The sequence below is a fragment of the Dioscorea cayenensis genome, chromosome 24, assembly GCF_009730915.1.
Source record: "Dioscorea cayenensis subsp. rotundata cultivar TDr96_F1 chromosome 24, TDr96_F1_v2_PseudoChromosome.rev07_lg8_w22 25.fasta, whole genome shotgun sequence".
NCBI classification, from domain to species: domain Eukaryota; kingdom Viridiplantae; phylum Streptophyta; class Magnoliopsida; order Dioscoreales; family Dioscoreaceae; genus Dioscorea; species Dioscorea cayenensis.
This window is the reverse complement of record NC_052494.1, coordinates 275,897-301,459: the sequence shown is the minus strand read 5'-3', so window position 1 is coordinate 301,459 and position 25,563 is coordinate 275,897. Positions and strand designations below refer to the sequence as shown.

Below are 25,563 nucleotides of genomic sequence, written 5' to 3'. Positions count from 1 at the left end.
TCGGAAAGAAAAATATTAAGTTGCTAACATGAAGCCAATAGAATATACATTGATATACTCTAAAATATAAATTCATTTTGTACATGGTTATAAACGAAAAAGAAAATAACATATAACCTATAGTTACATATGAAATATTAAAAGTTTAAAATACTTATCTTCAAATATTATTAATTGAAAAACAGATAGTTAATAGACTCAATTAAATATAAATATATAAAAATCATCAAATTCTCAAAGACACCCTTTTGTCCATTACAAGGGTGTATGTGTAGTTTCAAATTATTGCAAGGGATATATATATATATATAACATATGTAACAACAACAGCATCAATATTGTATATGTACCAATAGTCAAGAGCCACATACCTTGTTATGCATGGGAAAGAGTGAGAGCATGAGATGTGCATGCATGGATATGGATATTTCTTTGATTCAACATGATGCATTAACATCTCTGCAGCATGTCAGCACCCAACAACCGTATATAAGCCACCTATGAAGATCCAATTAATTCAATGAAGTCATGAAGGCTTGACAATACATCTGACAAATGTCAAGGTAAATACTCCAGTGAATATAGAAGCTCAAACAAAAAAAGAAAATAAAAATGGTTAGGTTCACAATGGTGGTCCAGAGAAGCAGCTGAGCTATCACAAGCCTCATAAGTTCACAGAGACTTTATGAAGAATGGTGTCTGGTTATAATGGTGGTAGCGGTGGTGGTGGTTTTAGAGTCCCACCAGCACATGGATTCTTGAAGTAAGCAAACCCACCATACATACTAGGAATAGTGTTAAGCTGAATGAAGATAGTATGATAAAGTTATCATCACAATGGAAAGAACAAGCACATGCATCTCAAAATCCCACTAAAGAAATAAAACTTGGAAATAATTTTGCAAAAGATAACACACAAATATTTTATCAATTTATTTAACCAATAGTTCATCCATGTGAGCTTATAGTTAATGCAAGACAGACTGTCAACAGGACAGACCAATGAGTTACAGCACTGGAATTAGTATTGAAATGGCTTTTGGTTTTCTGGCAACCATACAATTGATCTTGTCTTGGTTCTTTTATATCATTGGCATTTATAACATCATCAAAAGCAACAAAAGATCAATGTTGCAGATTGGGAAATAAAAGTTATAAACATTTGCTCTTTGATAGTGAAGGAACATTAGCTCGCTCTTTAACCACTGATTCATTATACCTAACTTCTAACCTCAATATCTAGCGACCACCATAACTACCATGGGTTTTTGTGGGAAGGACACAGGCCACTCACATAATGTCACTTTCTTTTATATGTTAACAACTTTAGCATGTGAACAATGCAAACGGAGAGAGATACAAGTGCAAATAAACAGACATTAAACTCAACCAAACAAGGGAGTACTTTCAGGTACTGTAGTCATAAACTTCTTATGTGGTTGAATTAAACAAAGGTTTCTTAACATAATAAGCTAGTCTAAATCAAACTGAAACCAAACATCAAGAAAGCTTCCACCCAGAAAGTACATGTAAGTGATATTTAGCATCACAAGTACTTTGCCTGCCCACAAGCCTATGTCTCCTTTGAATTTTTCCCCCTCATTTTCTCAGTACACCTAAATCCCACCATGACATGAATCAGGACTTAAAACTAGGGCATATATAAAATATCTGTCTTTATATGCATTTCAACACATTATCCTCTACCATGAAATGGCATGACAACAATATGAACACACCGCTGGCTGACAACATTACAAAACATTCATAAATAAGACAGGTAAAGAAAGGCTGGCTATTAAATCTGACGGTTAGTGCTTCAATGCGACATAACATAGTAAAATTTGAAGTTCAATATAACCACAGAGACAAGGGAAAAGCAAGGAGAATGATCTCTTCATATTTTGTAGAAGCTGGTAATAACAAGAAATGAACTTACCTCAACTAGTAGTTGAATAATCATCCTGCCAAAACCAACCACAGCATCTCCTTCATCAGGTCAATACCAGTCAAGTTCCGATAAAATTCATGTTCCCTGTACTTCAGAAAAAGAACCTTGAAGCACTGCATAAGTCTTCAACAACTCCATCAAGATTCAATTATAGATGTACAACTAGGAAAACACACCATAACAAATAAAATTAGAATTTTAAATCTGATGGAGAGTTCTTACAAAACACTTATGGCAGGCCACTGTTTCTTCAAGCAAAATATAATTAACAAGTGATTTAGAAAAGTAAAATTAAAACTTAGCTATGCTAGAAAACTAAATTTCCAAAGCCACTCATCATGATTCCTGCATATCAAATAATCCTTGCAAACATGCTTTTGCACATCATCTACTTGAACCAGGTCATCAAGAAAATCACATAGTTTTAATGTGCACCACCCATAATAAAAGAACACTCACATGCCAACATGGGACATAAATAACATCATCAGTGCACATATATTCATAACGGCGACCTGTGAAATAACACTCTCACTAGATCATGGTGTCAACAAAAACAAGTGAAAGAAACATGTGCTTGTGAAATATTCTGAATATAATTAAACAATCAACAAATTTTTCATAAGACAGAATTTTATCTGAAAATCCAACGCTTTCAAAAGCACTCTGATAAAAGTTACACAAAGAGCAACTACTAGACTTCTCCCTGAGAATTTTTCCCTGCTAAGAGGAAAAGGAGTAACTTAGTGATGGAAAGAACAATCAAGCAAGCTGCTGTAGTTAAGCAAAAGTTGTAGGAATTATCCATTCACCAAAAAAACTTCCTTATTTATTATGCAAGTTACACATGTGGAAAATGGGTGAACCACAATTGCAGAGATACATTAAAGAGCTCGTTCCCCAAATCATATCACATTGCAGTTCCTTACAAGTACTGCTAACTGCTGCCTGTATCTCCCTCCTTTGCTGGTTCTTCCTGAAGCTTTTTTGTCCAGTACTCCTCAAGCGGAGGCCCAAATATTGCTTTGCCAGAAACCACCCCAATCCTACAAGTCACTAGCACACATCATGTTCTGTTTAAACAAGAGCACCAATATCTTGCCAATTAGGTTACTGCAAATTGTATTGCAGACTTTCCTAGAAATATTTGAACAATTCACATAATATGGAAAAGACATAAAATAAATGTCACGAACAAATCAGCCTTTAATAGATAAAGACAAAATCCATAATCCTTCAATGGAAGTCTGTCAAATTGGAGCAGAGGTAGCATATCATTGAAATCAAAATAAAAAATCAAAGCAATATCTTTAATTAGTCATGATAAAAATATTCATCTGTTACCGGTTGCCAAATTTTGTAAATTCCTAATAGAGCATATAGTTAGAATAGAATGTGAGAATGTAAGGGCATCTTTGACCTATGTTAAATATGAGTGCGGCCTCCATAATTTATCTATTAGACCTTACACAGTTACCCATGCTATGCCTACAACCCAAGCTCTCTGCTAGCATCTTAAAAACACAACAAGTTCCCAGCCACATTTCAGGAGTGCTCATCTTTAATAAATTGCTTTTTACTTCATTGTTAAGGGTAAAAACATTCCTCTAACAATGTCATTATAAACAATTTGGTAATGATTCTTTTCTACTAAATGCCATTGGCAGGGCACTTCTTCTTTCCTCAATGATCAAGTAAATTAAAGTCTAAATGGATAAGTGTCCTGATCTCCAACAATGCTAAAAAGATTTTTTCATACCCATAAACTGGATATATATATATATATATATATATAACAAAACTTTTTGTGATAAAAAAAAAACCAGAAAAGTAGATGAAAAAGTCTAATGCTGGGTTATTTCAAACTCAATTACTGAAATAAATTGCCATTGACAAAGAAAGGCTGCACCATCAGTTATAATCTAAACTGATGAACCATCTTCATTGCCCCAAATCATTCTATATCACCAGTGATTAAACACACACAACCCCCATCATTTTCTCAACCTGGCCACCATGTGTGGTCATCTACTTGAAGGATTATGAACGGGTAGCATACTAAATTGAGCAAGGCATCAAAGCAATATAATGAGCAAAATGAGTTTGTTTTTTTATTGAAATCTTATCCAACAGCAATAAACATGTTAAAAAAGAAGAAAATAAACTACTGGGCTTCTCAATCACATAAAACTGAATTATGATATTTGATATACAACCTTCAATATGCATGCCCCAAAACACTTCCTCCCACTAAAATTTCTTTATAAACATCAAGGACAATATACCAAAAAAATCACTTTGCAAACATTTAATGTACACACACAAAAATTAGGTCAACCAAATTTCTTTCCTGAAAACTTGAATTTAACCAAGAAAGACAGCATCAAAACACTAGTTAACCACAATTATTACATCAATTTCCAACGAATTGAACAAACTACTCTAATCTACGAGAACATCCTGAATTTAATTCAAAACATAGCAACATTAAATCATAGAAATAACACAATTTTAACATCTATATCGCTAATTTTTCCATGAAAACACAAATAAATGATGAGTAAGTCCACAAATAGATCATAAAAACAACAATTCACCATGAAAAACACTAAAAACCTAGAATTAAATGAATGGAAAGAGAGATTGGATTGAGATGAACGACGAGAGAACTCACACGACGGCGCCGCCCACCAAAGGCAGCGAGAGAAACCCCCTTCGAAAGAACATCTTCCCGAAATGCCCCCCCTCACGATGACGTGAGACTCAATTTATGACATAAAGCACGTCAATCCAACGGCCAGATCAAACCCAATCCTGATCCCAATGCATAAATGTACGGCACATCAGGCTGTTAACTCTTATTTACTCCTGGGCCCTTGTTTTTCTTTCTTTTTAGATTGTTGCCTTTTTTAAATTATTTTTATTAATTTAATATTTTTGTATAATTTTCAAAAATATAATTACTATTTCCTCCGGTTTTTTACATGTCACAAATTTATATTTTTTTAATTTATTATTTTTTAATATATTATTTTTTAATTATTTTTAATATTTAATTTAATTTTTTTAAAATTAAATAGGAGAGAAATATAAAAATATAAATTATGAGTAATTTTTAAAAAATAATTAATTTTTTAAAATTTTATAAAATAACTAAATTTTTAACCACGACATAAAAAAAAAATAATATATATATATATAATTTATTCATAAACCCGCTTATAAACCTATGAATAAAACCCAAAAAAATTCTCCATTTGACTAGTAAAAAAGCAATAAGTTTATATCACAGGGTGTTAAACGCAAAACATCTTTCCCAAAATACCCCCAAAAACTACATCCACCAAAACATCATTCCCAAAATACCCCTAGGGTTTTACAGCCGGAATTGAGAAAAGGCGACGGTGGCTCACCGGATCTCCGGCCATCACTCCTCCTCTTCCTCCTCTTCCGCCGCCGCTTCGCTGAACCCGCCGCCCATCTCGCAGATCCGATCCCAAACACTCGCCGGAACGGGAACAACCGAGAGCCTCGGCTGCTTGAGAAGAGCGAAACCCTTCATCACCTCCCCTTCCTCCCTCTTGATCTCCTCCAATCCAACGGCCCTCCTCATCTCCCCCACCGATCGGACGTCCACGGCGCCATCACCCTTCTCGGGATCTTCATACCAGGGTTTGACGACCTCGACGACGCCAACGATCCGGCGATCGGCTTTGCCGGAATGATAGAAGAAGCAGAGATCACCGAGGCTCATAGAGCGCATGTTGTTCTGGGCCTGTCGGTTCTTGACGCCGTCCCACCGGGAGACGCCGCCGGCAGCCTGGGTTTGCTCCGGCCACGACCACTCGCTCGGCTCCGTCTTCAGTAGCCAATGCTTGCGTTTCCCCATCGTTTCCCGTTCTCTTTCTCTTCGAGGGTATTTATGGGAACTTTTTTTCGCGGGAAAATTGGAGAAGGTTCTGGAATTGGCGCCCTATTTTTTTTCCTTGTTTTTTTTTGTTTAGGTGTAGAATATATTTTTTAATTTATTAAATTAAAAAATATCTTTAAATTTATATCATATATATATATATAAAGAAATTAGTAGGAAGGCCTAAGTGCGGTTTTCTTTTTTGGTAAATCATTAAACTTTGGTAAAATATTATTTTGATCATGAATTTTGATTTGTTTCTAAATGATCATAAAAGTTACTAATTATTTCAACGGCAGGTCACTCGATGGATTAGCATTTTCATTGATGTAGAGACCAGAAAAAGCCTAATCAGCGCATTGTCAAAGTGTGATCTATGGCCTCCACGTCAGCTAATAAAGATGCTAATCCATCGAGTGACCTGCTACTAAAATAATTACTAACTTTAGTCAGCATTTCAAAATAAATCAAAATTCAATAATCAAAATGATATTTGACCAAAGTTCAGTGATTTACCAAAAAAATTTAACGTCTTATTGCTTTAAGATATATGTTTATATATAAAGTTGCGTTTTTTACAAACATTTGTAAAATTATAAGACATTTGTTTTTCAACTATTGTATTCGAATCTAATGACTAAAAATTATCTTTTTTTTTTAAATAGTGAATGCAACAGGGCACTTGTACAATATTGTGTGATAATAACATGCACAATATTATAAATAATAAAAAGTGAGATACACAATATTTTTAGTTATAAATACATGGTTTTAAACAAGGTTGATATACCTATTTGTGTTTGTCTATCTTTATCTTTATTTTTTTTACAGTATGCGGACGTTCGAACACCTGTGGTTGATGAATTTAATATATATATATATATATATATATATTATTTTGTGGCTTTGATCGTGTTTTTGCTAATTTTATTTTTAAATAAAAAATATGGTGTTTTTCAGTTTATCAATTTTCAGGTCAATGTAAAATTTATTGGTGGCTTTTAAAGAGGAGTTGACCTCTCCCAGTGGATATCTTTCTTCTACATAAATAAGAAATCAAACTTTTAACCACTTAAATGATCAACCTACCACTTGGAACAACATTGTTAATCAGTTAAAAATAAAAATAAATAAATAAAAGGTTTAGTTTGACGGGGGATATTAAATACTCCTTTTTTTAATTAAGGTAAGGAAAAGAATAAGTTCTAGGGATATAAGAGTATAGAAGGAAAACCATGGGACAAGCACAAAAGTGTCACTAATCTGAGTAGGAAGTCACTTGGATTAAGCTTATGGGAACCAACTTTAATTGAAAAGTTTCAATAATGTAATGTATAAAAAGAAAGTCCATCAAACAAACACATAGAATTTGGGCATTGTAAGTAGGAAACCACTTGCACTGAGTGCATAGAAAGAGATACTAAATTAATAGTTTCTCTAACGTGTAGAAGGGATGTCCCTTGGGCAAATATAAGATTATATAAGCAATTTAAGCAAGAAGTCTCTCATGCTTTAGCTAATGGGAATTGATACTAAATGTAAAGTTTTAATAATGGATAGAGAGGAAGTCTCTTGATAAACTCCTAGGTGATATATTTAATTTAAACTTAAGTTTTTTTTTTTACTATTTGATCTAATTTTTTGACCTATATATCAAACACATATTTTTTTAACATATGGTGAATATTGTATATTATTTGAAAATCTCCATTAGTGACAAGCTAACAAATAGTCAAATTGTTTATTGAAAATGGCATATTTTACCTTTACGATGGTCGGTTACTCCCCTATTTGTACAAATGCTCTTTAAAACCGATTGCAATGTGCACTAATTATAATAAAATTCACAACATTTCTTTCTCTGTAGTAAAAATGAAAAAAAAAAAAATAGTCCATTATACGTTGCCATGAAAGAGAGAAATAAAATAGTTAATTCCAACAAAGGAGAGTAGAGAAAGCCACTGGTAGCTCAATGACACTGTCATAAGGCAGCGATGGACAATGTGCTGAGTTGAAATCATGTTTCAAAGTTTTATAATGATATCATTCACGGTACTACATAAGTGTTTGATAAGCCATCATAATTAGTGCAGTATCATATTTGTCTCAATGGCTATCCAAAGATGAGTGATACTTAATTAGTAGGATTTTTTCCACTAAAATAGAGAATGTAAGATGATTTCGGTATTCGTATTACTGTAAGTGGGAATATTGATTGAATGTGTGCAAGGATTGTAGAGGCATATTAACCCTAAAAACAAATACCGGTAAGTTAATGCAAATTGTCAGAGAGATTGCATGTCCATTTTTAAATACTCAGCATCTACAAGTCAATTTCTATTTTGTATATGATGTTTGGATATTGGTGTTGTTAGTATTGGCAGCTGTTATTAGAAATAGATTAAATAAGATAATCATTAGATTTTGATGTAACAAATTATTATTATTTTAAAGTTGGTTCATGTATATTTGATTACACTTGTTAGAAATTTATTAGAAATTTATGAAGCTAAAAAACGACAAAGTTCACTCGTTAATTTTCAGCAAATGGTACGAATTTAAGTACTTATATAACATATATAATTCTTCTATATAAGATGCTTTACATACGGATTTTTTTTTTTAGTCGAATTATGAAATTATTTTGTTACTTTTTTAATATGATGATAAACAAAGTTCAAAATAAATTTAAAAGTTACATTTTTTATTTTGACAAAAAATTTAAAAATAAAAAATCAAATATATCGTCATAAATTCAGATTCAATAACTTATTGTGTTTAATTACCATTAAATTTAGCTTGTTCTTTCAAACACACTCCTAAAGTTAGGGAACAAAATTAACAACAACGGGACACCATGGAGACAAATAAAATTTTTTTTCAAGAAAAAAGATAATTAAAAAAACTGTTTTTTGACGATATTGGAATATTTTAATGTTTTCAAATCTATTAAAAAGAAGGAAGAACAAATGCATTAGCCATTATAGCAAGAACCTTTGCCTTTAGGTCTCTTCATGTCATCCTCCACATCAATTATTCCATTCCCACTTATCCTAACATTGTTTTACCTATGAGATCGTATCATTCTCCTATTAATATAAAACCAAAGCTTTAAAAAAAATAATAATAAAAGAAAAAACAATGCAACAACCATATATATATACAATTAGGGTTGTGTGCACAACTGAAAAGTAAATATCCAGCTTATGCATCTTCACCCGATCAATAGAAGTTTTAACTACAATTCCATATCCACAATTAAAGTTCTATTATCATAATTATGATCAGTGAGTTTTAAATGCAAACAATAAAAATCTAGTACTACTAAATTACAGCAGGACCAATATAGCTAGACGAAGGGACATAAAAATTAAACTTTTGGTTAGAAAAGTATAAAAGGCTATAATAAATCCTAATTTACATTTAAACCCTTCTAGAGAAGGCACATAGTTATAAATGTTCGAGGGCATTGATGGAAACAAGTCATGCTTTTCAACGGTTAACAACCTTTTAAAGGGCTTGTTTTAAGAACAACAAGCAGCATATCACTTATCACATTGTCCCTTGCTTTGCTCTCATGCCTTCTTCCATGAATCCCTTCTCTTCAAGGTGCACCTCCTTGCTCAATCCAAGAACAAAGTCTATCGAAGAACGGCCGCGTCATCGGTCCTCCGGAGAGCAAAGTTTTCCGGTCTGTGGCAGATTCCATAGGGTGGCGCATTGGGTAGGTTCCGGTGTCATTAATGCCTTTTTCGGGTCGTTGGATCGGTGTTCTTGCATCGTTATCAAAACCAAAGATGACGATGATTTGCCGTTGCTTCTCAGTGATGGTAATAATGCAAGAGAAGGAAGTCTCAAGAGGAGAAGAGTGTAATTAATTAGCTGAATAATTAATTAGTTTGATCTCATATTGTGCTTCCTATCTCTATGTAATTCTATGAAGACAAAGAGAAACAAAGAGAGAATTGAAGAATATTATAAAGTGTTTGGTTGATGATAAGAGTACTCTATTCTTTTCTTATTATCAAAATTTATGCATGTTTGATTCTTTAAATGAATTGAAAGCATTGAATGAGTAAAAGCCAAAAGAAAGATCAAGACAAGGACACAATCTTAAAGACCAAAAAATTGATGCAAAATAATGAAAATAATAAAAGAAAAAAAAAAACTCCACAAAGGAAGCATATCTCACCTACATGTCATGGTGCAATGTATTACATGATTCTTGTGTCTCTAAAAAGATCACAAATTAATGGAGCTAGGCACAAGAAACCAAAAAGAATGGAGGTGAGTAAACAAATGCATGATCATAAGGAATAAATATAATTAAAGAATAGAAGAATATGGAGAACCATGTCTTCTTGGTCCCTTTGTGAGGAGAAGAAGATGATATATAAAAACAAACTCATTAGACTCTGTCTACTGTTAGACAAACACATGAGAGTGATTCTTGTTCTGTAGAACATGCATCTATATATATATTCACCTTCTATTTTCTCACAGTGCCAAACTCCAATGCCATGAAACACATGCATGCTTTCACTTGACGACAAATTTGCCAGGGACCATCTCCTTTTACCTTTATATATATATATATATATATATATATATATATATATTTACAGAAACCACCTACAATGTTCTTTGTTGTTTTTTTACATAAATCTGATAAGCACACTATATTGAATTTTTTTTTAAAAAAAATTCAGAACAAATAGAGTTGGATAAATACAAAACAAAAAATTAGAATATATAGACTCCACCAGAGTAAAGGATTTCAATTAATTCACATTTGTACGTAGTAAGGGATCCAAAAAAAAAAAAACTCCAAGCTTCTCTTCTCAGTAGTAAAGGACTTCTCCCATTTCTATCGTTTACATTCGAATCTTCAGTCACAGTATAATTCATTGTAATATTTGTATATAACTCTCTAAAATCCTCATCCTATATATAACATCTAGAAGTTTTTCATTGAGGGAGTTTTATGCAATAACATAGAAGTCAAGGAGTTCTATGCAAATAAAAAAAAAATCATATGTATATATGAATTGTACTTACCATTGATAGAGTTGTTGGCAGAGTTGTTGAGGTGATTTGGTTTTACCATTGATGAAAAATGAATAGTCCAAACAACTCCAAAAGGTTGAATTATACTTTCCTTGCATTGGCCCTATATAAAAACAAGTTCTAAAGCTCATATCATCTTCCCTCTTTTCCCTTTGAATCAACATTAATGGCTTCCATTTCCAAGCCATTGAATGGAGAAAGAAGACTCTTTGAGCTTCTTGAAGAACAACAAGAGCCATTTCTCTTAGATGTCTATCTTTTAGAGAATGGTTACTCTGATAACAAGATGTTTGATTCTCATTCTCAAGCTTTGTGTTGGCCTAGCATTGTTGCATGCAAGACACTCAAAAGAATGAGTACCAAGACATTCAGAAGAAGAACAAGAAGAAGAAGACATAGTTTTTTTCGATGCATTGTTAGAAAAGCATTGGATTGGAGTCATCATCAAAATGACTGCAAGGCCTTGAAGTTCGATCGGTTATCCTTCTCCGGCGATGACTCTTCTCCGTCAAGCCCCGTCTCGGTTCTCGACTTGAATTCCAATGACTATAGTTCTTGTAAGTCCAAGTTTACATAATTATATCTATTTCCTTCTTCGTCTTTTTTGTTTGGCATGGATTTGATTGCTTGTTTTCTGTGTTTTGTAGTGAAAGATGATTATGATGATGGTGAATTCGATCTTTTCGAAGAACTTATTATGAAGACTTCAAGTGAGAAAGAGAAGGATAAAGAGAAAGCAATGGAATCAATTGAAAGTGAAAGAAGAGATATATCAAACATATCAAATTTGATAGCTTTGGATGTATTGAAATCAAGCAAGGAATGGAACCATTTTGAGCATGAAATCAAAGAGATTGGAATGCAAATTGAAGCTGAAATCTTTGAAGAACTTATTGTAGACTTGCTTGGATTTTAGAAGCGAAATAGTTTGTAAAATTTTGCTTTTTTTTTTTTTGTAATTACTTATTAATTTACTATTAACAAGATAATAATAAAACTAAGCTTTGTTTAATTTTCTTCAGAAAGAGTCAAACAAGAGCATGTGCATTTGGAAGCTTAGATGATACTTTATGTTGTTGGAAGTTAGCTGACATTTTGACAAACTATAGTTCACATTAATTAATTAGTGCCAAAGTTTCAATTTTTCTAAATGATAATCGCTGGTTAATGTTTGATTAGAAAAAACTATTAAGGAGACAAGAATATTATTTTAGACTTAAAAAAAAATTATTTTGTCCACAATTCAACTACTAAATTATATAAAAATATATATAATGGTTGTTAAATAAATCCAAGAGGGAATAATTAAGGAAGGTTAGATCTAAAACTAAGATCTACCTCATGTTTCTCAACATGCAACAAAGTTTCTATAAAGAATTATACTCAAATAATTTAAAGGGTTTTTTTTATTGTACACTATAAAAATTCACTTAGTTACAAGTATATCTTCAATAAAACCAAATGTCATTTATAATCCTTGGATTTTTTTTTTTTTTTGGTTACATACATTCCCCCTCTACTCTACTCCATTATTTGTAGACACTATTTAAAATATTATTACATATTAAATGAATATATAATCCTAAAAATTTTGAATGGTTATTAAATTAATACTTTAATTTTCGCATATATAACCTTCGAAATTTTAACTCATTATATATATATTGTATGTAAATTCGGGGAAAAAATTCTAATAGACTAGTAGTGTGAACTTCGTATAAAAAAAGAATTAATCCTTTGAAACCAGTATTAATTAATTGAGCAAGACTTGATGATATTAGTCATTGTAAACAATGTAGATGGAGCATATTGTTTGTTGTCTTTTTCTCACTGCTTGTCTTGTTTATAATCTTAAGCCAAGTGGCTAATTTGATGCATTTGGGTTAGTTAAGATATAATCAAGGAAATAGTTGTCTCAAATCCTCCAATTCATTTGGTAGCAAAAATTAATATATATATATATATATATATATATATACATGATTGACATATGGGTAGATTAATCTTGATATGCCAAAAGAAAAGGCCAACTTAAATAACACAAAAAATGATAAATGGATATGTTTTAATTCTTAAAAAAAACCTTCAAATTTATCACATCTCCAAAATATCTCTCAATGTAAACCCTTACATAATAATTTAAATTAAATTAAAACTATAAAGTTACCCAGATTTACTCACTTGCATGGGAGCTAGAAGGAACTATATGATTAAAATGGAATATGTAGGGTGCTTTTAGTAATTTTCTCTAATAAATATTTATCTAAATCACCGTTTACACATTGTTCCACTTTATGTTTTTTATTTTGTTTTTAATATAGGATTTGCGAATTTTATTTTTTCATTTGAACCATTTCATTAATTAAAAAACAAAAACCTTATTTGCATTAATTAAAATCCATAGAAACAATGCGCATACCATGCGTTTGAAAATTTATCAAATTATCAAGAGTTCTTTTTTCCAAAATTAAGTTTTTTTTATCATTAAATTAATAATAAAAAAATATGAATTCGCTTCATTTTTAACTAAAATTTCTCAATTAAATATTTTTCTACATATATTTTCTCTTTATTTATTTTGTCAAATTGGATTTCCATTTTTCTTTTTTTTTTAAATTTTTTTTTCCTGTGCCATGTTTGGTAATTATTTTCATTCCATTGGATCAATTCTTTTATTAATGAATGGTATTATATACATAACCATATTCCTTTTCCTTTTCTTTAAAACATTATCTGCATTAAAACAATTGAAACCATTAAAATTTCATATGAATTTTAACAATTCAATCCTCCAAATTTTCATCAAATAACAATACCAATTCCTCCATTTTCAAAACAAACACGTCCTTGCAAACATAAAAACAAAGTTATAAACAAACAGAGCATTTATTTATTTATTTTGAATAAATAGAACAAACAAATCACACAAAAAAGAAAAGGAAAAACATGAAAATATAACAAAAATTAAAGAATAAAAGAACTAGGTCTAGGAGCAACCTCCTCCAACTCCTTCAACTCTCTCACAGTGAAACTACTCTTCCTCCCACCATGATAAACAGGAACTTGTGAAACCCTAATCATGGCATCATCTCTAACACCACAACTTTTCTTGCATGAAATATCAAGCCCTTTCATCCACAAACCACCACCTTTTCCCTTCTCCGGCTTACCGGCTTTTGTACACTTCATATAAGCAACAAAGAAAGGGTCATCGTCTCGCCGGAGAACCAATGGTTTCTTTGGAAGAGGTTGGAAGGCACAAGGAGGAAGAGGAACATAGATGCCGGGTTTTGAAAACCTTGCATTATCATATGGACATGGTGGTGGTCTTAAACTGAGCTTCTGTTTAGGGTTAGGGTTAGGGTTTTCACTTGATGGTTGATGATGGTGGTTCATGTTGAAGCATCAAAAGTAGTGGATAGGAGTTTGATGCTTGTGGTTGGGGTTTTATAAGAAAAACTATATATATGTATATATATATATATATATCACTAACTTATATGTATATATATGTATTTGGAAGAATTTCTTAGTAATTTCCTAGTGTTTGTTTAATCAAATATTTTGTTAATAAAACTTTTTGAAAAAAAAAATTTATTATATGTCCTCTGATTCGTTTGGTGTTTGTCTGAATTGGTTTAAAATCTATGATTTATAAAAAAATTTATTGGTCAAAGACAATTATATATATATATATATATATATTTGGTGAAATATTTCAGTGATTTCATCATGTTTATTTAGTCACATACTTCATTGGTAAAGTTTTTCGAGAAGAAAATATTTTATGCGTAAAAGCTGTCATGGTTCATTAAGTATACACAAAAAAATTAATTATTAATGAAATGATCATCAATAAATCGTTTACAATGAGTAATAATAATATTAAGTCAAATGTAAATTATTGACATTTGTCTGTTAATGATGAATTAATCCAAATAGATGGCTTGTGGGAGCAAAGATCAAAGTCATTGATGAAAATGATGGGGTTGTTAATTAATAGCTTAATATTGATCTTAAATTGGAATTTTATTAATTGTACAAATTGAGAGGATGGCTTGAACTCTAATTTGGTTTCTTTTGATGAAATATCAATGGACAAGGTGGAAAACATGTAGAAATGTTGTTGTATTGTTGAAAATTGTATATATTTTTTTTAATAATATTTAATATAAGAGTGTTTAAAGATAAGTGGCATTCCATCTCTGATTATGCTGTGCTAATTAATGATTAATACACTTGATTCAAGAATGAATGTTGTGTGTAAACAATCTTAATTTTGAGAAACTCTAAGGAGTTATTTGGGCAATTTTAAGATTTTATAGAGCCATGTATGTTTAAAAAAAGCACACATATTATTTTTATTTTTTATTTTTAAATATATATATATAGAAAACTTGTATTTTGTAATTTAAAATTAATATAAGAAATAAAAAAAATTGTAAAACATTTTTCATTCTTATATTTAGAGAAAATGATTGTTTCATTCATTCTAAAATAAAATTTTACAGACAAAATATGAAAATGCTTTTATTATAATTAATAAATTAGATATGTTCATTGTGATAAACTAAATGGCCAAATTTTATATAGGTATAAATAATGGTTTGAATGAGGTTTATATAATTAATTATTATAAATATACATATGATAAAAAATTAAAAAAATGAGAATAAAAAAAAATTAAAATAAACCTACAATTTTCTTTTTTAGAATAAATACATTTTTTTTAAGTTTGTCTTGCGCATAATTATTTTATAAAATAAGTTTGTAATTTCTTCAATTAAATAACTTTTCATAATTAATCGGTTGAGATTAGTCGGCAATCATATCTCGAGGCAAGTTCACGGTGGATATTTGATGAGCTTCAAAATTAGGGTTTAGGGTTTTCTCTTCAAACCCTCGCCTCCATCTATTTATATCATCATCTCCTCCGAGTCCTCTCCGATCTCCGACGAGATCCATTAGGGTTTATGTTTTGAGGTATTTCTCCTTCTAAATTTGCGGTTTTCTCTCTTAATTTTATTATGATATGAATGATTCTATACGTTTCTCTTGCGTTGGGCTTCAATCTTTGATGTGATTGCGGTTCTTGATCTTCTCCAGATCCATTAGGGTTTGTGTTTTAAGGTGTATCTTTTTCTAAAATTTGGATTTTTATTCTTTTAATATAAAAGATTTATGCATTTTCCTTGTAAAATTTCAAAATTTTTCTTTATTTTATACGTTTTTCGAATCTTTGGAAGAAGTGCGGTTCATGGATTCGGCCGCCATCGGTTCTCTGATCGATGGTTTTGGCCGGCGCCGCTGCTTCCGATAGTCACTGGAGGCGTTTAAAGCCCTGATTGGCGATCAGAGATCTATCGGATTAGGGTTACGCTCGCCTCGACATTTCATCGAACATTTGCTGTGCGTTCTTATTGCTTGGCTGTGACGACTCAATTTGTTTCTCGATTCTGAGTTTTCCATCAATCCGAGGACCTAATTCTTTGTGATGAATTTATTTGTGCGTGTCTGAGCCACAAATCATCATAAAAATTCGATTTTTTTGTTTTGTTTTGTTTTGTTTAGGATTAGATTAAGTATTGGGATCCTGAGTTGGTGCTGTGATTATAAAAAATTCCTCGTTCTGAGAGTGCTTATGGATTAAATCCATTTGCTTGAAAGACTCCTTATACACCCATAGAATATGAGCACCATCTCCTCCTCTTATCATCATCCATTTTTCTTCTTGTTTATTTACATTTCAGAATTTTTCTTAATGCTTGAGATGTTATTTTTACTCTTTGCTTTATGAGTTTTGCAATGATGTGTTATATAATATAAAACTTCACTTTTTCTTTGATTTTGTATGTTTTAGTGTGTTTGTATTGTGTTTAGTTTAAGGTAATATCATTCATGTGGTATATTATATTTTTATTTTATACATCCATAAAATTTTTCTTTAATACTTGAAGCTATTATTGACCTCTGTTTTATCAGTTTTGCAATGTTGTGCTATATATATATTATAAAGCTATGCTTTTTCTTTGATTTGGTATGGTTTTTGTAATTTGTGTGTTTTGAGTGTGTTTATATTATGTTTAGTTTAAGGTAATATCATTCATGTGGTATGTTATGTTTATATTATATACACCCATACAATTTTATTGCAATACTTGGAAGTTATTATTTACCTTTGCTTTTTGAGTCTCGCATTGTTGTGTTATATAATATAAAACTACACTTTTTCTCTGATTTGGTATGTTTTATGTAAATTGAGTGCTTTGAGTGTGTTTATATTATGTTTGATTTAAGGCAATATCATTGAGTTTTGCATGCTGTGGCTATTTGGCATGACAGACTTTTTTATACACTCCTAAATTTTGTTTTAATAATTGAAGTAATTATTACGCTTTGCTTTATGAGTTTTGCATTGTTGTGTTATATACTATGAAGCTGCACTTTTTCTTTGGTTTGGGATGTTTTGTGTAAATTCTGTGCTCTGATTGTGTTCATATTATGTTTAAATTTAAGGTAATATCTATCATTCATGTGGTGCTATGATTATGAAACATGAGATTTTTATATTACATCCAAAGAATTTTCCTTTAATACTAGGAAGTATCATTACTCTTTGCTTTATGAGGTTTGCAGTGTTGTGTTATATAATGTAAAGCTACACTTTTTCTTTGATTTGGGATGTTTTTTGTAAATTGTGTGCTTTAATTGTGTTTGTGTTACCTTTTAATTTAAGGTAATATCATTCATGTGGTGCTATGATTATAGAAAATTCCTCGTTCTGAATGCTATGGCTATTTGGCATGACAGACTCTTATACACCAATAGAATATGAGCACCTTCAATTTTATTATTAGAGTTTGGTCAGTTTCCCCCTTAATTTCAAACTAATGGTACTTGTTTACCTCTCAATTTTAACACCTACTTTTGAAGATAACTTTACAGAGACCTTTGCAAAGATTTGAACTCAGAATGCATTATATATGGTTTTATGAAATTTCTGTTGCATGTTTTGATTCAGAAATCCCTGATTTTTTTTATCTTGTCTTAATATGGAATTCTCAACTCCTGATTTCTAGTAATGTAATTTGCAGTGATTATAGACCACTTATTGAATTCATGACATCTGTTTTTTTGATAATTTGATTTTGAGGTGAAGACTGGAAGACATACAGGATGCCAATGCTTAGTTGGTATTGGATTGGGAGGTTGAGAATTGGTCATGCAATGGGATTTAAGTATTTAAAGAGATTAAATTTAAATGAAGTTTCTGTTTAAGTTTGGAAATTAGTTCATTTGTTATATCTCTGACTTGTATTAACTTAGCTAACCCAAGATGGTGTTTGTGTGTCTGTTTGGTGGATTTAATAGTAAAATTCATGAAATATTTGAAATTAAATTGAATTGGAATATTTGTTTTGTTAGATTCATTACAAATGCAAAAAATTCAAGAAATTTATTGTGATACTGAAATTATTACTATATAGCAGTTCATTCTTGGCATGCACTGTATTGATTTTTATTTTTTTTTATTATTATTGCCTCTTGAAGTCATAAAATGGGTAATGAACAAGTCTTTTCCCACAAAATATTGTTTTGATGAGTTTTAACCATTTGTTTTAATCAAAAAAAAAGAAAAAAAGAAGTGAGGTCTGTGCAAGCGCTTGTGAAATATATTGTTTATAATGTCATATTTTTAATTAGATGTTTAAGTCTTATTTTGATTATAATGATAACACAATTTTTTTTTTTAAATTTTAAACATTTAGCCGAAGCAATAGGTAAACAATTCAATTAACAAAGAAATGAAGTATATTAAAAGCTAATAAGCTTTCTGTCAAATAGCAAGAGCTAATTGCTTCCGAGACTTGCAGAGACCAACCGATAAGGCCATCATCATTTGGTCCGAGGTCCACAGAACGGCCCAATGTCAGTTTAGCCCAATCTAAACTCAATTTAAAGTAAACATGCCCAATGTCAGTTTAAGCTCAATCTAAACTCAATTTAAAGTTAATGTTTAAGATCAGTTCAAGTCTGACTCAAAAAAACTTTAAATTAGATATGTATATTATTTTTAAATGATGAGCCGGCCGCGGGCTAGTCTTTTTGAATTTTTTTTTCTCAGCTGATCCAACGGACTAGCTTATAAGCTGACCCATTGGATTTATTATTAAATATTAATGATACAAATTTTTAAAAAAATATCATGAAGAATATACAATGATAGAATGAGTAGGTAGGTGTCAACCTAGTTAAAATTTACTTATATTTTAGTGATGTAATATTTTTCTTGAGTGAAATATAATAATATTAATCAATTAATAAAATTGTTCGTTCATATTTTTATTAATTTATTTTTAAATCATAACATATTAATTAAGTAAAGTTAAAAAAGAAAATAACAACGACTAGCTTGATCCAATAATTGATTCAAAAAGCCAAGTTCATGAGCTCGGTCATAGGTTTCATATTTAAAATTTGGGCCAATCCACTTTGGTCCAAACTATTCATGAGGTTCGGTAGATTTGGGCTTGGGCCACATTAAAATCTAAATTTTCTAGATGGACCCGAGCGGGCCCCGCTGGGCCCAATGATGAGAGTGGGATAAGAGATCGTTTGCCAATGTTGCCAAATTTTTATTTTTGTTATGTTTGGCAAGTTAATTATGTTTTCAATTTTATGTTTTTAACTATTTTGAAAACGTTTACAAAATATTAACATAACCCATTAAACATTAATTACTATTTTTTTCACATAAGCATTAATATTTTAGACAAATGTGCCAACTTCTCTAATGGTTTAGACAAATGTGCCAACATCTCCCTGGAGAAGTGAGCTCTCTTTTTTCTTCATAACTTTTTCTTCTTGATTTTTATCTCAAAATTTATTTTCTTCATAGGTTTAATTGTGATTTTTTAAAGATATTTAAGAAATTTGAGCTAAAAATGGTTAGAGATTTGAGTTTTTTTTGTTTGTAAAATCTCTCGGTGTTTTTTTTTTAAAATATTTTCTAAATATCACAAAAAAAAAACTATATATCATGTGTTTTTTATCCATTAATACAAATTTATAAAAATTTAACATCTCATTATTTTTATATTTTATATAAAAATATATTAAAAACGTTCGTTTACTAATACACTTTAATTGTGTGTACTAATATAAAAAAATATATAAAAAAATATATAAAAAATTTTAAAAATATAAATTAAGAAAATAATACAAAATTTTACAATACGTTTTTTTTATTTGTGTTTTTTTCTTTCTAAAACATAACTTTTGTATGCAAACATGTTTTTACTTTTAAAAAATTGGCAAGAAGACAAAAACAAAATAAGAACAAAAAACAGAAAAATAAGAACACTGCCAAATGACCCTTAGGGGCTGTTTGGTTCGTGGTAATGACATATTATCACATAACAAGATTACCATGGTAATATGAGTGGGAATGTTATATAGTTAGAATTTTACGGTAATTTGATATAACTTGGTAACTCTTATTACCGGAAATAGTTCATTGTCGTGTTTGGTTGCAATGATAATTAATTTGTTAAAATATAAAAAGTTATAAGATTACCACGGTAATCTAACATAGATATCAAATTTAGTAGTAATAGGATTACTAATTTTTTTAATAATATTTATAAGTTGGTAATATGATATTACCATCCAGATTACCACCGGTGCAATAGCAAACATGGTAATCTTTCTATATTACCGTAAACCAAATGACCCCTAAAGTATTCGTTTATATGTAAGTAGTTAAGTGTATAAGTCTTATATGATAAATAAGGGTTCATTACATATCGATAGTTTTTTTTTTGTCCATTGAGTGCCGTTAGATCGTGTTCGATTTTATTCCAATAGACCTCTAATCTAAACATGTATATTGTATTGAAGCCGAACCTCATAAGGTTGTGATGTGGGAGAGAGTTTGCAACCTGCCCTCGTGTTAATTGCAAATTTTTTTTAAAAAAAAAAAACAATGAGGTCAGAAAATTATCACTACTCCCGTTTTTTCAAGACTATGGATTCCAAGAAAAATTATTCTTTTTGAGAATTTAATTTTTAAACTTTAATTCAAGATGACAGGTGAAATGTCCATTCTACTTTTGAATAGCATATTATATAAATATCTTCTCTTAAGTAATTATGGAATTTTAAACAAAATATGGTTAAAGATAATTTGGTTAGGATTGATAAAATAACTAGGAAGAATATGAGGAAAGTTTGTGTGGTGAACTGTAAATATACAGTAATAGGATATGATATAAATTATATATAAATAAATAAATTTATTTTTTTTGTTGTAGTTATATATTTAAATTTTTTTTTTTTTTAAACTATTCCGTTGTTCACATGCCTTTTGTCCCCAACCTCAAGAGCAAAATAATAATAATAATAATAATAATAATATTTTTCTTTGGTCCGTTCTCATGCTGATCCTCTCATAAGATTAATTAAAATAGCTCAATAGCATAATTTTTTTACTTTTTCAATTGGCTCATTAAATGAAAAATGAAAACAAGATAATAGTTTAGCCAAAAATAATACATTGGAAGAATCTTTTTGGTCTCCATATCAATAAGTTGATTGTTTTGTTTTTATATATTTCAAAAGTAATAAATTAATTGTTTGGCTCTTATATCTCCCCAAAAAAAATAATAATAATAAATAAATAAAATAAAAATAAATTCTAGACATATTTATTTTATCTTATCCATTTTATCATCCCATTAAAGAGATTCTACACATTATGAAAATTGAACTATGAAAAAAATTATTTAGAGGATTATAAATAATTTTGCATATCATTTTATCGCAACATCCTGATTTTGAAAGATTGAATCAAATTTATTTGTAGATTTTTTTAAAATTTCTTTAACAGATGTATTTTGATATAATCAATAAATGTTATTAATTTTTTTTTAAATATATGAGATAAAAAATGCATAGAATTATTCAAATTTTAAAAATATCAGTGAGAATATGAGATCATAATCTTAAACCAAAATATTATTAGTATTTTATAAACCTATAAATCTATATTTTCAAGAACTTTAATATTTAGACAACTAAATTTTTACCCACAAAACAACTTTAATTATTGGAACTAAATCGAAAGTAATTTTTTTTTAATATATATTTTTTTTGGTCTTTTTATAGTTACTTATCTTATAAAATATATAAACTAACCAACAATTTCTTGGTATATGAGCATTTATTAGTCTCTATAAAAAGTGTCCTTATTTTATTATATATATAAAAGGCAACTTTTATTTTATTTTTGGTTAAAAAAACAAACTAAACACTTCCCCTAAATTTCTTAAATTTTTAAAATTCAGAAAAACATGCCATTCTTAAATTCGGAGAATATATAGTACTTCAAATTTTAAAAAAAAACCAAAATTAAATAGATAACCACCAAAAACTAAAAATCCATTAGATAATATAAATCTTCATTTAAATAATAAAATTTTTAAAAAGATACATATCCTCACCAAAGGATAAACCAACAAAATAAATAAACGGTCCAGATTTCATCATCAAGATCTAAAATCAATATTGACCGTCCGATTGATCCGAGTCGAACTAAGTCTCCCTCTTCGATCAAACTCTCTTAAAACCCTCTTCTTCCCTCGCTCCATAAATTCCCCCCAAAATCCCCAAATTCGAAGCTTTTCAAGGCCAATTCGAAACCCTAGATTGCGGTGAGAGCAATGGCGGAGTCTCCGTCGCCGTCGAGAACCGCCGTGCCGGATCCTCGGAAGCTTTTCATCGGCGGGATGCCGCGCACGGTGACGCAGCAGACGTTGAAGGCCTATTTCGAGCGGTTTGGTGAAGTCACGGGCACTTATGTGCCTATTGAAATCGGTGGCAGGTCTCGAGGATTTGGCTTCGTTCGCTTCGCTGACCCCGCTGTTGCTCAACTTGTTCTTGATGAGGGGACGCACATCATTGATGACCGCGAGGTTTGCTTCTTTTGTGTGGATGAGTGATAGTTGTGTTGCTTTGATCTTTATCATCTTTAATGTTAGGTTTCTTGAATTATATTTGTCAATGATCTGTCTCTAAGCTCTAATTTTTGTGCGTGTTTTAATTTGTTATTAGATTATGATAAATTTGGTGGTTCTTTGTTATGTTTAGATTTTGATGATGTGGTTTGTTTGAACTTTAGAGTTTGTGGATTTTCCTTTTGTTCTATGATTTTTGTTTTTTAGTCAATTAGTGATTTGATTTAAGAGGGGAAAAAATCAGAAAGCTGTGTTTTTTGATCTTATGAGAGAAAATTTTCTGAAGTTCTTCGTTCAGAATATTGTTTAATTCGTTCTTGATTATTTGGTTTATCCTCTATAAAAATTGTCAATTTTCTTGGTATTCATGTTTTTTCATGGTTTTTTTATATTTAAATGATATTTTGCATGTGAGAATATTTGTCTGCTGAAATATTTTGTTTGACGTTTTGATTTTATGGCTTCTTTCTTTTGCTCTATGGTTTTCTTTCAGTCTGCTAATTATTTGATGCAAAAAAAAAAGTGCTTCTTGAACTTTTGAGATGACCCGTTGCATTGACAAAATCTTATTAGGTATTCCTCTCAAATATGGTTTGTTTGAGCTTCTGATTATTTGGTTTATCCCCCAGTTTGTTGTTATTTTTCTTGCCACCCAATATTATTTCATGCAAAGTAACTTGTATATCAGTTCCTTTCCAGTATAATTGTTCTCTTCCTGAAATTTTTCTTTATTGCCAACAGTTCGCTTCAAGGAGCACTTTGTTTGTCTTTGTGTATGACACGACGAGTGTCTCTTTTGTGCTATTGAAATATTTTTGTTTGGGGCTTTGTTTATGTAGCTTGATCCCCTTATGGTCGATGCTTGTCATGATTTCATGTGTATTCTCTTGGAGTATCTAATTTCCATTGATTAATTTTTCTTGTAATACTTGTGGTTAAATTTTTGTGGTTTGACTGCATGGAATAGTCTGCATGTGTGACTTTGAATTATTGTTCTTGAGACTTTCTTGATGTGAATTCCTTTATGCAGCTTCTATGTTCTGGTTGCTCTCTGTCATAGCTGTAAACTTGGATAGAAAATAGATTTGGAGATTTTGATTTAAGTGCATATTTTCACTGGAGGAATATACCTTAATTAATTCTACGTTTGAGAATATGAATCTTAAATGTTTGGTGGGAACTACTAGGAATTGTTATTGAGATGAAAGAATGTTTCGGCATGTTGAAATTTATATGATTGCTTTCTCTTAATTTTCCTTTAAAATTGACCATGCTGTAACTTTCTGTTACTTATGTATGAGGTTCACCTTTTACTCACCCTTCAGCATTTTGCAGTTCTTGAAATCTCTTCATATTGAATTATTTGACTTCTCATTATTTCATCAATCATATGATATATGATTAGAGTTATGGTAAACAATTGTTATGCTCATTCTTTTTTTCTCGGTTTTATGTTATATTTTGTAGGTGGATGTCAAGAGAGCCCTACCCCAAGTAGAAAATCAGTCTCCAAGACTGAGGCAAGCACGTGGTCAGAGACATGATCAGAACTTTCCTAATGGTATCCATGGAGGTTTTTATGCAGTAAAAAATAAGATATTTGTGGGTGGATTGCCTTCCGATTTATCAGTTGATGACTTCAGAAGCTACTTCGAGCAATTTGGTGTGATAATTGATGCGGTTATTGTGTGCGAGAGTGAGACTGGCAGGCCAAGAGGGTTTGGTTTTATTACCTTCCAATCCGAGGAATCTGTGAAAGATGTGATGGAGCGGAGTGACCTTCAAGATGGCGGTAAGCACATGCATTTGCTTGGCGGTAGTCGTGTTGAGGTGAAGATTGCAAACCCCAGACAGAATAATAGATACGACCAGCATTCTGGAGCTGGTTACCAGCAATATCCTACTGATCATCGGTATGAAATTTACATGGATTATTACCCAAGATACAATGGTTACATGTCCCCGGCGGCTTTAGGTACATACCCGTATGGAGCTAATTATTATTATGGAGGATATATGAATCCAAACGAATATTATCCCCATTATGAACCTTACATCGATACGAGGATCCCTTGGAACCTGCAACCATTCCAGCCGATGGCATATCCTAACTACATGTATGCTTTCCAGGGGAATCAATTTACTATCGATGAACCTAGAGATATTGTTGAACCTGATGATAATCCGTCCGATGATGCTCCTTCTGCTGATGCTGACCAATAAATCTTGGATTTCCGATTATTCTTCTTGGTAAGGTGACTACTTAACTGTATTTCGGCTTATTGCCCTCTTCATTATATTGTTTATCCAACTGTGAATGATCTTGTTTTTTTTTTAATTGTTAGGCTGTGTGACATCGTGCCGTCGGGCAATGCTCGAAGCCGGAAGCCTGTGAATTACATCCTCTCTCAATCTATCTCAAGACTCACCATCTTCGAACAAAAATCTGAAACCTTGAATTACAATTCTTTGACTTTTTTTTTTTAATTTTTTGTTTTTTTTTTGTTTTTGGGACTGCCTTCTTTGGATTGAAGTACTGTGATTGTGTTCATTTGAGCATTTAATGACACAAAAAAAAAATTGGAATTTTTTTTTTTAACCTTGTGTTTATTTAGTTTGTC

The 25,563-nt window shown here is 30.7% G+C and overlaps 3 protein-coding genes, 2 long non-coding RNA genes and 3 other non-coding genes across 9 annotated transcripts; 6 read left to right on the top strand and 2 right to left on the bottom strand.

The window, feature by feature from the left end:
- Positions 1 to 2,731: 2,731 nt before the first annotated feature.
- LOC120252792 lies at positions 2,732 to 4,713 on the bottom strand. The gene is made up of 2 exons (XR_005534137.1): positions 4,626 to 4,713; positions 2,732 to 2,997 (listed from the first exon to the last, which is right to left on the bottom strand). It is a non-coding gene; the product is annotated as an uncharacterized LOC120252792 (long non-coding RNA).
- Positions 4,714 to 5,186: 473 nt separating this feature from the next.
- LOC120252854 (thymocyte nuclear protein 1) lies at positions 5,187 to 5,889 on the bottom strand. Its single transcript, XM_039261049.1, has one exon. The coding sequence runs from the start codon at positions 5,838 to 5,840 to the stop codon at positions 5,379 to 5,381; it is 462 nt and encodes a 153-aa protein (XP_039116983.1). The 5' UTR covers positions 5,841 to 5,889; the 3' UTR covers positions 5,187 to 5,378.
- A 5,195-nt stretch (positions 5,890 to 11,084) lies between these two features.
- LOC120252873 lies at positions 11,085 to 11,908 on the top strand. The gene is made up of 2 exons (XM_039261072.1): positions 11,085 to 11,485; positions 11,576 to 11,908. Exons 1-2 carry the CDS (start codon positions 11,095 to 11,097, stop codon positions 11,842 to 11,844), a joined length of 660 nt encoding a protein of 219 aa, XP_039117006.1. The 5' UTR covers positions 11,085 to 11,094; the 3' UTR covers positions 11,845 to 11,908.
- A 3,921-nt stretch (positions 11,909 to 15,829) lies between these two features.
- Positions 15,830 to 18,352, top strand: LOC120252771. The gene is made up of 2 exons (XR_005534133.1): positions 15,830 to 15,911; positions 18,088 to 18,352. It is a non-coding gene; the product is annotated as an uncharacterized LOC120252771 (long non-coding RNA).
- Positions 16,354 to 16,451, top strand: LOC120252907. Its single transcript, XR_005534177.1, has one exon. It is a non-coding gene; the product is annotated as a small nucleolar RNA snoR126 (small nucleolar RNA).
- LOC120252906 lies at positions 16,526 to 16,627 on the top strand. Its single transcript, XR_005534176.1, has one exon. It is a non-coding gene; the product is annotated as a small nucleolar RNA snoR8a (small nucleolar RNA).
- Positions 17,678 to 17,769, top strand: LOC120252905. The gene has a single exon (XR_005534175.1). It is a non-coding gene; the product is annotated as a small nucleolar RNA snoR8a (small nucleolar RNA).
- Positions 18,353 to 22,572: 4,220 nt separating the features above from the next.
- On the top strand, positions 22,573 to 25,563 carry LOC120252804 (heterogeneous nuclear ribonucleoprotein 1-like). Of its 2 annotated transcripts, none has more exons than XM_039260967.1 (3): positions 22,573 to 22,900; positions 24,410 to 25,192; positions 25,288 to 25,563. In XM_039260967.1, exons 1-2 carry the CDS (start codon positions 22,649 to 22,651, stop codon positions 25,163 to 25,165), a joined length of 1,008 nt encoding a protein of 335 aa, XP_039116901.1. In that variant the 5' UTR covers positions 22,573 to 22,648; the 3' UTR covers positions 25,166 to 25,192; positions 25,288 to 25,563. The 2 variants fall into 2 exon arrangements, with proteins under 2 accessions (XP_039116901.1, XP_039116902.1); XM_039260968.1 differs by having other exon boundaries at positions 24,410 to 25,197.

What these genes read in the sequence shown, in the direction of transcription:
- LOC120252804 (XM_039260967.1), top strand. Translation starts at nt 22,649, where the DNA reads ATGGCGGAGTCTCCGTCGCCGTCGAGAACCGCCGTGCCGGATCCTCGG. An exon ending in ACATCATTGATGACCGCGAG is followed by an intron (nt 22,901 to 24,409) that starts GTTTGCTTCTTT and finishes TATATTTTGTAG; the next exon opens with GTGGATGTCAAGAGAGCCCT.
- LOC120252854 (XM_039261049.1), bottom strand. Translation starts at nt 5,840, where the DNA reads ATGGGGAAACGCAAGCATTGGCTACTGAAGACGGAGCCGAGCGAGTGG.
- LOC120252873 (XM_039261072.1), top strand. Translation starts at nt 11,095, where the DNA reads ATGGCTTCCATTTCCAAGCCATTGAATGGAGAAAGAAGACTCTTTGAG. An exon ending in TTCCAATGACTATAGTTCTT is followed by an intron (nt 11,486 to 11,575) that starts GTAAGTCCAAGT and finishes TGTGTTTTGTAG; the next exon opens with TGAAAGATGATTATGATGAT.